The sequence below is a fragment of the Cervus canadensis genome, chromosome 18, assembly GCF_019320065.1.
Source record: "Cervus canadensis isolate Bull #8, Minnesota chromosome 18, ASM1932006v1, whole genome shotgun sequence".
NCBI classification, from domain to species: domain Eukaryota; kingdom Metazoa; phylum Chordata; class Mammalia; order Artiodactyla; family Cervidae; genus Cervus; species Cervus canadensis.
This window is the reverse complement of record NC_057403.1, coordinates 29036068-29045804: the sequence shown is the minus strand read 5'-3', so window position 1 is coordinate 29045804 and position 9737 is coordinate 29036068. Positions and strand designations below refer to the sequence as shown.

Below are 9737 nucleotides of genomic sequence, written 5' to 3'. Positions count from 1 at the left end.
GGACTGCCTTGGTCGTGTGAGCCCAGCTCGGCCACCCCACAGGGCCCAGGGCAGCCTTCTCCCCTCACTTCCTGGACTCGAGCTGGGCTGGCAAATGGGAACCAGCTGGTTGGCCAAGGGCTGCTGTGACCCAGTGGGGAGCTGAGGGAGGCAAGGGCATGGGAGATGTCCCCCCACACCCCGTGTCCCTGACACACCAGCATACCCTCCACTCCCATTCAGCAGTAACGGAGGAGGCAAGGCCACCCTCCTAGCTGGGGTCCCAGCCCCCAAGATGGAAAGGAGTTAGTGAGGGGAAGGATCAGGGGAGCGGGGAGGGGGTGTCTTTCAGGACTTGGGGAGGCTGATACCCCCCAAGTGTGAGAATGCTTGTCCTCACTAACCAGGAGTCATCTCATGGGATTCTACACTAGTATCAAGAAACTTCTACCATGACACACACGGGGTGTTCTCACCTGCTCTGCTGAGAGCAGTGGAGAGGGTGTGACCTCTTCTCACCCTTCAGGGTCATAGAGAAGAGGGTTCTGCACCCAGGAGGAACTCATTAAGTGCTTCCTGAGCAAATGGAAGGTCTCCTGGGGAAAAAAATCTAAGCGACATTAAAGTGACTTCTGGAACTCGGTTATTCCGGGTACAAGGATTTTTGCCCTAAATTATTCAGATGACTGTCTCCTTCCAGGAGAGTTTTCAGGGACTGGGCGTGGCCTTCGTGCCCACTCTGCCTCCTGCCCTAACTCTCAGAGATGGCAATCTCATCAGTTTGAGCCAAGTGTCTCACAAGCTTTGCCTGTTTACCTTTCACAACAGCTCCGTGATGTGGGACTTGTTTTGCATACCTTTTGCATAAAAGGAAACTGAAGCCCACAGAAATGAATAGACTTGGTGAGGGCCCCCACAGACAGTAAGAGGCAAAGCCAGGAGTCGGGTGGAGCCAGTGCCTCAGGCCCACCTCCAGTGGCCCATTCCAACCCTAGGATGGGAGCAAGAGGAAACTTCTATTCATCAAATGTGAACAAAGTGCTTTCCTCCAGCACCCAGCTCAGCGGTGGGTGTATCATGCCAGGTCATCTGGGCTGGATGCATCCACTCAACAAGGACTGTTGACCTACCGTGTGCCAGGGCTCTGCAGGAGAGTGGCAGCGACCTCCAGCCCACACTTGCTGGCCGCAGGTGAGAGGCACCTGCAAGGCTGAACTAGACGTAGAGTTAAGCAGCACAGACTCCCATGCCTTCGAATTGTCCCAGGATAAATCCTTCGTCCTGTGGACTCTTGGATGAAGGCCAGTTAAACTGCTGCCAGGTAGGGCTTATTCCCTATAAATCAGTGGGAATGTGGTCACACGAATTTTAAATATCAGATTAAAATCAAATTAGTGGGAAAATTTGGAACAAATTGCCTTCAAGTACAGTGAATGAGTCTATTTTTAAAATGTTGCCGCACCAGGCAAAATAGTGAAGGAAATGCATTTCCTAACAGTGCGTAGACACCGTGTTGGGAGTGATTTGTCATGCTGAGTCACTGTAATTGCTCTAGCAAAACTGAGGAATCAAATAAAACGTGTTTGCAAATTGTAAATCACTTGAGGAGGCTACCTGAGACGGGTCCGAACCTGATGTGGAAGGCCACAGCGGCTCCCTCTGGGGCAGGCACCCCAGCCCTGACACCTCTCATCCCTGTTCTCGGGAACAGGGGCTGTCACATCCAGCTGAGATGAATGCCTGGTGTGTGAGCCGGAAGGGACGCCGTAAATCAGCCATGTTTCCTCACCAGCCCGAGCGGCCCGGATCCTGGCGGACTCCAGGGAAAACACTTGTGTTGGCTGGGGGAAGGGGGTAGACTTGCTGAGCCCTCCCTGGCTAGGTAGAGTAGGGCCAGGGACTGCTCCGGAAGGACAGGCTTACTTCCTGGGGAAAGCTTGGCTGCCACCTGCCAAGAAGCAGGAATATTTTCTTGCCACCCGCCAAGAAGCAGGCTTGGGTCAGGCCCTGATGACTCCCTTTCGACTCTGTCTTGGTCACCGGGTGACATGTTCTGACTCTAGGTCACCATATTTGGTCACCGATGCTTTCCACTCTTGGGCCATCACCCTAGGGAGACACAAAAGGGGAGATACAAGGGCTGAAAGATCTATCAGAAACACCATGACCCCAGCTGCCCGGTGTCTCTGAGCAGCCCCTGCAGGCTTGGGTCACGCTGCCCCCCTCCAACCCTCTTCCCCTTCTCCTCGAATCCCACCTCCTCCCTGTATACTCCCCACCAGTACAACCGTCCTGCTGGGGCCCAGCTAGACTTGGAGGTGAGCTAATCACACAGACGTGTTGAGGATTATCTAGAACTGGATAGGTCACCTTTCGTAGGATTCTTGCTTTTAAAAATTAACTTGGTAGAAGCAACGACTCATCTAGAGTGGGCCAGCCTGGTGCAGCCTTATCTCTGGTGCCCTGTGTTACCTCCCGACCCTCTAACCCCTGCTTGGTGAACCTCAGGCCAACCCCCTCTCCCCCAGACCCTGCACGGAGCTAGAGGGTGTGGATGTTTTTTTTTAAGGGTGAGAGATGAGTTGCAGAGAGATCCGTGCATTCAGACACAGGTGTTGAAGACCTGTTGTGGGCCAGACACTGGACGTCCATGGGGGCCAGATTCAGCCAGGGGCCAAGAAAGGCAGGATCCCAGGCAAGCTCGGGTGCCTTAGCTCTAGAGACCTGGAAGAGAACAGTCTCCAGGGAGGATGAGGGTGGAGGGTAAGGATGGGGAAGGAGAAGATGAAGTTCAGAAAGTGGCTCCCTGGGTATGTAAGAATCACAAAGGATGTTTTTAATAACACCAATTCCCATCCCAACTTGATGGATATAAGAAAACCACATCTTTAAGTCCACCCTGGGTGGGGCTCCAAACCATGGTCTGAAAAATGGGGCTATGGAAGTGTCTGCTTTGGCTCGGCCTAGAAAAGGCTTCAGAGCAGCAGAAGTTTCTTTGCCTGTGGGGCTCATTCAACCCCTTCTAGGCCCCACAAGGCAGCCAGGCAGACCCCCTGTGCCCAGCTCCCCTAGCAATCATTACAACCTCTGAGAGCTCAGCTGGTCCTGCCAGGACTGCCTGCCTGCTGCTCTGCAATCTAAAGGGAGTGCCTGGGGTTCAGGCCCACGGGGTTCCCCAACACCACCTCCTGCTGTCCTCAGGAATGGGCAGTAGGTTTGGACACAGCTAATGAAGAGAAAGGAAATCTTTGGGCGACATGCACCCAGGGAGGCCTGTTTCAGATGGGTGGGGCCAGAAGGCTAGAAAAATAATAAACAAAAACAAAAGTGAAGAGAAGCAAAGCTCTTGGGTGCCAGAAAGGGGCTGGCCGAGGCTGTGGCTGCCTGAGTAATGGGTTCCACATTTGCCTGGCTCTCAGCGACCAGGATGCAGAAGGCACAGTGGGCCCTGCAGGGGCCAGAGGGGACAGCCCAGCTGTGGCCAGACCTAGGCCGAGACATGTCCTTTGTGAAGGCCTCTTCCCCGGCTGGCCACAGCGAGCGGAGCCCTCGCTCTGAGCTCATACTCCAGCACCCCAGCCTCTCCCCGCCCCCGCCCGCAGCTCCTGGGTCCCTGCCGGCCTGCACAGATTGTTCGCGTTATTAATGCCGTTTTCCCAGAGATTCCATCTGGCTTTTTAATTGCTCTGGGATGGGGCTAGGATGCTTTGATAGTGAATTGGTATCTTTCCTATGTCTCTGCTTGCGTCAAATCCTCCATCCACAGAAAGGCGTTTGAGGGAGGGGGAGGAGCAGGGGTGTCCTGAGAAGGGAGATAGCGAGAGACTTTCAGAGAAACAAGAAAGACCTTTCGAAGGTGAGGCGCCTGTGGTTTAGTTTCACCTGAAGAAGAGTAAAGCCCTGCCCTTCCCGCCAGCGTAGGAAGGAGCAGAAGGAATAGTGCCTCGGTCCAGGCATGGACGCGGCTCCGTGTCTGTGGAAGGCCTGTGGGTGCCTGGAAGGTGAGCTTCGTGGCTGAGCAATGTCAGGGTTTCCCCCTTGACCTGCTCCATGAGTGGCCTCCTCCTTCCTCCCCACTCCCCATTTCCTCCCAGGAAATCGACAGCTCTCTGAGAGGAGATGTGGCAGGTTCCTGCCTGGGAAGGTGGGGGCGGGAGACCTGGGAGCGGCAGACACTCCTCACCAGTCCCAATGGCTCATCACAGGTGTCAGGGCCAAGCCCCGTGTTCACAGATTCCCAGGAGATCCAGAAGATAAGGGGGACATGGCGACAACCATCAGGAGGCATCCGGTGCAAAGGGGCACCTCCCCATCTCCCTTCTGCCTTTGCTCCTTCCCTGGAGTCTGGCTCCCCTGAACAGCGCTCTCAGGGGACCCTGGGCTCCAGAGGTCTACTGAGGGGCTGAGGTCTCTGTCACCCCTCATAGGAGAGGCAGCCAGGCACAGTGGACTTGGGCCATGGCCAGGTCTTGGTCAAAACTGCTGCCTCCAAGAAGCCTTCCCTGGGGGCCTCTACTCCACTTTGAACTTCCCCTTATTGCCCTGTCGTCCTTGAAGAACATCTCGGGTCCACAGGCCTGTGCGTTCCACACCCCCCCACCCCCGGCATAAGTAGGCATCCGATTAATACTTGGGGTGTGTTCTCGTGCCAGACTCTTGAAGTAGGTCTTCATGAAGGCTGTAGTCAGGAGGGGAACCGTGAGGGCCCCTTCAGGAAGCAGTGGGTGGTAAGGATCAGCTCTCTGTGGGGGCCCCTCTGGCTTGGCACAGCACACGTGCCAGGCAGGTTCACCCCACGCTACCCCTCCCCACAAGTGGGTTGCTCTGTCTACTGGGAACCCTACTGGGGGCCTCATGGGCCCCACCCCTTTCCTGGGGCTGTCTTGTCCCCGACAAAGCCTGCCTTGGACCCCAGGGTCTGTGGCAGGAGGGGTGCCCTTTCGTGAGCAGACAGCTTTGAAAGAGGAAATCCCTGGAGTTGGGACAGTGGAACCGGAGAGAGAGGCATGAGGGCAGGCGGGGCGCCCCTCCCCCGTTTGTCTCGGGATCTGTTCTGGGGGCAAAGGGGGAAGCCGAGGCTTGGCCCCCTCAAACAAGAAAAACTGGAATTAGCACTGAACTCAGAGAGGGTTTGCTGGGGCCTAGCAAGCTGTGGCCTGCCCCAGGCCTCTAGGCAGGCGGTGGGGCTCTGCCTCCTTGGTTCCCAGGCAGCGGGGCAGGCTGCCGCCTCCTCACCGGGGCCCTCGGCCTTTCCTCCACCAAGGGCGGCCAAGGGTGAGGAGGAGGCAAGACGGACGGAGAGATAGGGCGGCGGAGGAGGTGGGGGAGTGGGGTGGGAGGCGGGTAAGTCACCCCATTCACGACGCGGGCAGGTGAAGCGAAAATTTTCAGAATTTAAAAAGAATGTGTAATTTCTTGAAATGGTCACAGCCCACGTTGACATATGGCATCAGCTGCTCAAGTGAACTGTCTCGGGGTAAAAACAGAAGGCAAAGAGTTTTGCCTTTTACCCTCAGAGAGAGTCAACTCTGAAAGCCCTGGGTCCTGGGTTACTTCCTCCTGGGCCCTCTTCTTGCGGGCATGAGTGCGTGCCCTCCCTTGGTAGTTCAGCACTGCTGCTAGGAGGAGGGGGATCCCGGATACCTGTCCTCATGGGGCAGTTGTTGGAGTCGGGGCTTGGTCCGGGGTGGGCACAGTGGGTAGACAAATGCTGGGCCTGTTCCTTGCCTTCCAGGCAGTGTGTGGGGAAGGGCCAGACATCCAGTGCAGGCCTGCCGTGGGTCCCCCTTCCTGGGTGGGCTGGGGCAGGGCAGGTGAGGAGGGCTGGGTGGAGGGCTCCTGTCAGGGCCCCCGCTGGGAGAGGCAGCAGGCACGTGGGCCTGAGCCAGCTGGGAGGGGTGGAGGGTCCTTACCGCTTGTGGCCTATCCCTGCCCGCCCACGGTTCTGCCGGAGGGCTGGGGCAAAGGCAGGTGTGAGCAAGGCTTCCAGAGCTGGGGCTGGGAGTGATCTGGAAGTCAGTGTGGTCAAAGGGCCTCTGGAGCCTGGAGCTCCTGGGCCAGGCCTGCCCGTGTTCCAGAGAAGCTGTGGCAACTTCAGGCAGAGGGCCCCCTCTCCAAGTCCCTCTTCTCCTCCCAGGAGGTGAGAGGCCACACGAAGGCCCGGTGATACCTCCGCACACCCCTCTTCCCGTCACACATCCGGAGCCTCTCCAGGCTGTGGCCTTCTCAGCTTGGAGCCTTGTCTACTTTCTGCCATTTATTTGCCTTGGTTGGGAGAAGTCACCCCCTTAATGTAAAGAGGGGCTCAGGATGGGTGGAGAGCTAATGAAAGTCAGGCTTTCGGCCAGAGAATATGCTGTGATTATTCACAAATGTGACCTGGCCCACAGAAAACCTTGGAAGTAGATTTTCTAGTTTTAAAAAGACACCAAAACTGACTTTGATATGTTTATATTATAGATATAATACATAAAACATCTAGCATGAAACTCTATGTCCTCCCCAAAGAAGAGAACCAAAGCCGCCCTCCCGGCTCCCAGGCCCAGCGATCGAATCGGTGAGTGAACGCTGGCTGAGGCCACCTCCCTTCCAGACCCGGAGCCAGGGCCTCTGGGGAGACCAGGCTGTGGGCAGCCCGGGACGGAGGGGACCGAGGCCCACAGCCACCCCCAGGGAGAGCTGAGGGGGAAGGGGAAGCCCACCTCGCCTCTTTGGTTCCCCTGGGAGCAAAAACAATCCCAAAACCAAAAGGAAAGAGAGCCGCAGACCCTCCCTGCAGCTGCTGACGAAGAGTCTCATTTTGGCAAGTTTCTGAGCAAAACCAAAACAAAACAAAAACCAAATAAAATGGTGGTTTAGCATAGACGTGCACATTCACATTGCACAAGGCACCGCAGGGACACAGAGAGGCCAGATACAAGTGTTGATGTCGGCTGATAAAGCAAAATATTTGGAAAGCTTCTCATAACTTCGGTCCCTCTGGGATGGACTGATTGTGCTTCATGTGTATATGGCAATGCTGGCGACATACAGTACAGACAAGGCTGATGGTCCAGTGTCCCTTCACCACCCCCTAGACCCCCAGACCAGATCTCTAGGTTCCCTGCTTCCACCAGGCCACCACTCCCATGAACATATGTCCTCCTAGCTAACCCTCGACCTAGCTTTCTGATCTGACTGGGGGTCGCAGGCTCCCACTGGTCACCTGGTGACATCCATCTCAGTGAGTTCTGCCCGAGAGAGCCCAGCCTGTTGCAGGCTGGGAGTTCAGAGGCAAGGCATTAGGGACCCTCCACCTTCACGCAGAACAAGGGGAACAACCTTAGGTTCAAAGCCCCAAGTCCTTGTGTTTCCTCCCCTCCAAAGACAGGCGCTCAGGAGCTGCCGCCAGGGCTGGCTTATCGGGATCTCTGCTCCCTGAACCTTCCTCTTGCGGGGGGCCTGCACCCCTCCTCTCGTGGGGGCAGGAACCCTCCAAATAAATTGACAAGGCACATATTTGCTCCCCCTACTCGGTAGGAATCGGAGCGGTGAGTTTGCGTTTCCAAGGCACAGGGTTATTCCTTTAATACTAGAGTTGCCGGCCTCCCGGCTCAGCCCCATGGCGCTTCTCTTCTCTGCCTGACCCCTCATCTTAGACGCACCGTGTCCGGCGCAGAGGAAGGCAAGGGGCACGCGCAGCAGGCCAGGCTCTCAGGCGGCACCGGAATCTCCTGGTCCTGGCTTACGCGGTTCGGGCAGTCTTGAGATCCGGAGACCCGAAGCCACTCCCTGGGTCCCAGCCGGCAGCCGGCCCAGGGCGGTCCCGCCGCCGCGCGCCTCACGCGCAGTTGCCCATGGCCTTGACCAGGGAGCTCTCGGGCAGCTGACGGAAGATGCCCCGCAGCGTGTCCAGTTCGCGGCTCAGTTGTTCCACCCGCTTGCGCAGGCGGTCATTGTCACTGGTCAGCTCCAGCACCTTCTGCTGCGTCTCCACGTTGCGCTGCTTGGCCTTGTCCCGGCTCTTGCGCACCGCGATGTTGTTGCGCTCGCGCCGCACCCGGTACTCGTTGCTGTTCTTGTCCACGGACTTCTTGGCTTTGCCGCCGCCGCCGCCGCCCGCACGGAGGTCGGGGTGAGCTGCGGCCAGCCCCTTGAGCGCGCCGCCGGGGCCTGGCAGGCCAGCGGCGCCGAGCGCGGGCGCTGGGTGCGGGCTGGGCACGGGCGTGGGCGGCGGCGTGGGGTGGCCGGGTTGCAGGTGCATGGTGGTCTGGCCGCAGTGTGCGATCTGGAACTGCAGGTGCGGGGCGGCCAGGTGAGCGGGCGGCGGGTGCGAGTGCGGCGGAGGCGGCGGCGGCGGCGGCTGGTAGGGAAAGAGGCCGGCCAGCGCCAGCTGCTTCGCCTCGTCCTCCTCGCGCGGCTCCTGCTTGATCACCAGCGGTCGCAGCGCCGGCGCCCCGACCCGCTCGTACAGAGGCTCCAGCCTGCTGTCCAGGTAGCCGGCCGCCGCGCAGCCGTAGCCGGGAGGGGGACCGTGCGTCCCCCCGGGCATGACGGCACCGCCGGGGCCCACGGGGGCGCCCGGGTAGTCAAAGTCGTTGCCGCCTCCTGCGGGGGCCGCGGCCGCCTTGGCCTTCTCCTGCTGCCGGCTGTGTTGGAACAGGTCGGCCAGGAACTCGTCGTTGAAGGCGGCCGGGTCGATGTAGGCGCTGATGTCGATGGACGTCTCGTGTTCGCAGATGCCGCCCAGAGGCTCCGGGGCGGCAGGTGGGGCGGGGGGGTGCGAGGGGCCCGCGCCCCGGGGAAAGCCGAAAGCGGCGCTGCTGGGCGCGTGTGGGGGGCTCTGGAGGTGGCTGCTCATCGGGGGCCGCGGCTCCGCCTCGTAGAAGTCGGCCGACTCCATGGGGGAGCTAAAGTCCTCCCGGCATGGCGAGCCTCGGCGGCCTCCAGCCTGCGCGGGGCGCCGCTGCCGCCGCCGCCCACCCAGAGCCCCTACTCGGCTCGCGCCCGCTCAGCTCCCGGTCGCGAATGGCCAGGCCCGCGCGGGGCCCGAATTTATACCTGGGCGGTTTGTCGCCCTCTAGTGTCCAAACGGTGACAACGGCGCAGCGCCTCCTGGGTCTTAGCGCCTGCGGTCTGCAGAGGGCGGAGAGTGGGGCTGGAGCTCAGCGCTGGAGGGGAGGGGCTGCGGGGCAACGCCTACTACCTCCCGAGTCGCCAGCCGAACCGAGACCGGTGCGCGGTGCCCCACCCTCGGTAGAGTTGTCGCCCCCGCGCACGAGTGGTCGACTGCAGGGCCCCCTTCTCTAGCCTCTTCAGGGCACCCACCTCCAGCCAAAGACCGGGGAGCCCGGGAACACCCGACGCCGCACAGGGGGTTAGAGTTGATTGGGGTGGGCGGAGAGGCAGGTCTTGGTCTCTGAGCTTCCCTGGCGCGGACTCACTTTAAAAGCTGGAACCGGTTCCGTCCGGGTCCGAGTACTCTGCAAGGAGGCTGCGTAAAAAAGGGATCGGGGTGGGGGGCAGGGAACAGTTTCGGACGTGCGGCCCAGAGCACGCTGCCACTTGGAGATGCCAAGGAGAACCGGGATTTTGCGTCTCTCTCTGATACCCAGGCACCCGCACAGGTTCCGCGCAAAAGTACCTCTCTGCTCCGCTCGCCCCGAGCAAGTACTCCAGGGTCACACGGGCTCGCAGTGCCGGGCGCTAGGACCCCGCGGGGAGCAGAGGAAAGGGGAGGCGGCCGCAGTCCTGGAGTCTAGAGGACTCGGCTCGTCACC

The 9737-nt window shown here is 59.4% G+C and overlaps 1 protein-coding gene across 1 annotated transcript; it reads right to left on the bottom strand.

Moving 5' to 3' along the window:
* Window positions 1–6413: 6413 nt before the first annotated feature.
* On the bottom strand, window positions 6414–9029 carry CEBPA (CCAAT enhancer binding protein alpha). Its single transcript, XM_043437057.1, has one exon. The coding sequence runs from the start codon at window positions 8858–8860 to the stop codon at window positions 7799–7801; it is 1062 nt and encodes a 353-aa protein (XP_043292992.1). The 5' UTR covers window positions 8861–9029; the 3' UTR covers window positions 6414–7798.
* Between the last annotated feature and the right edge of the window lie 708 nt (window positions 9030–9737).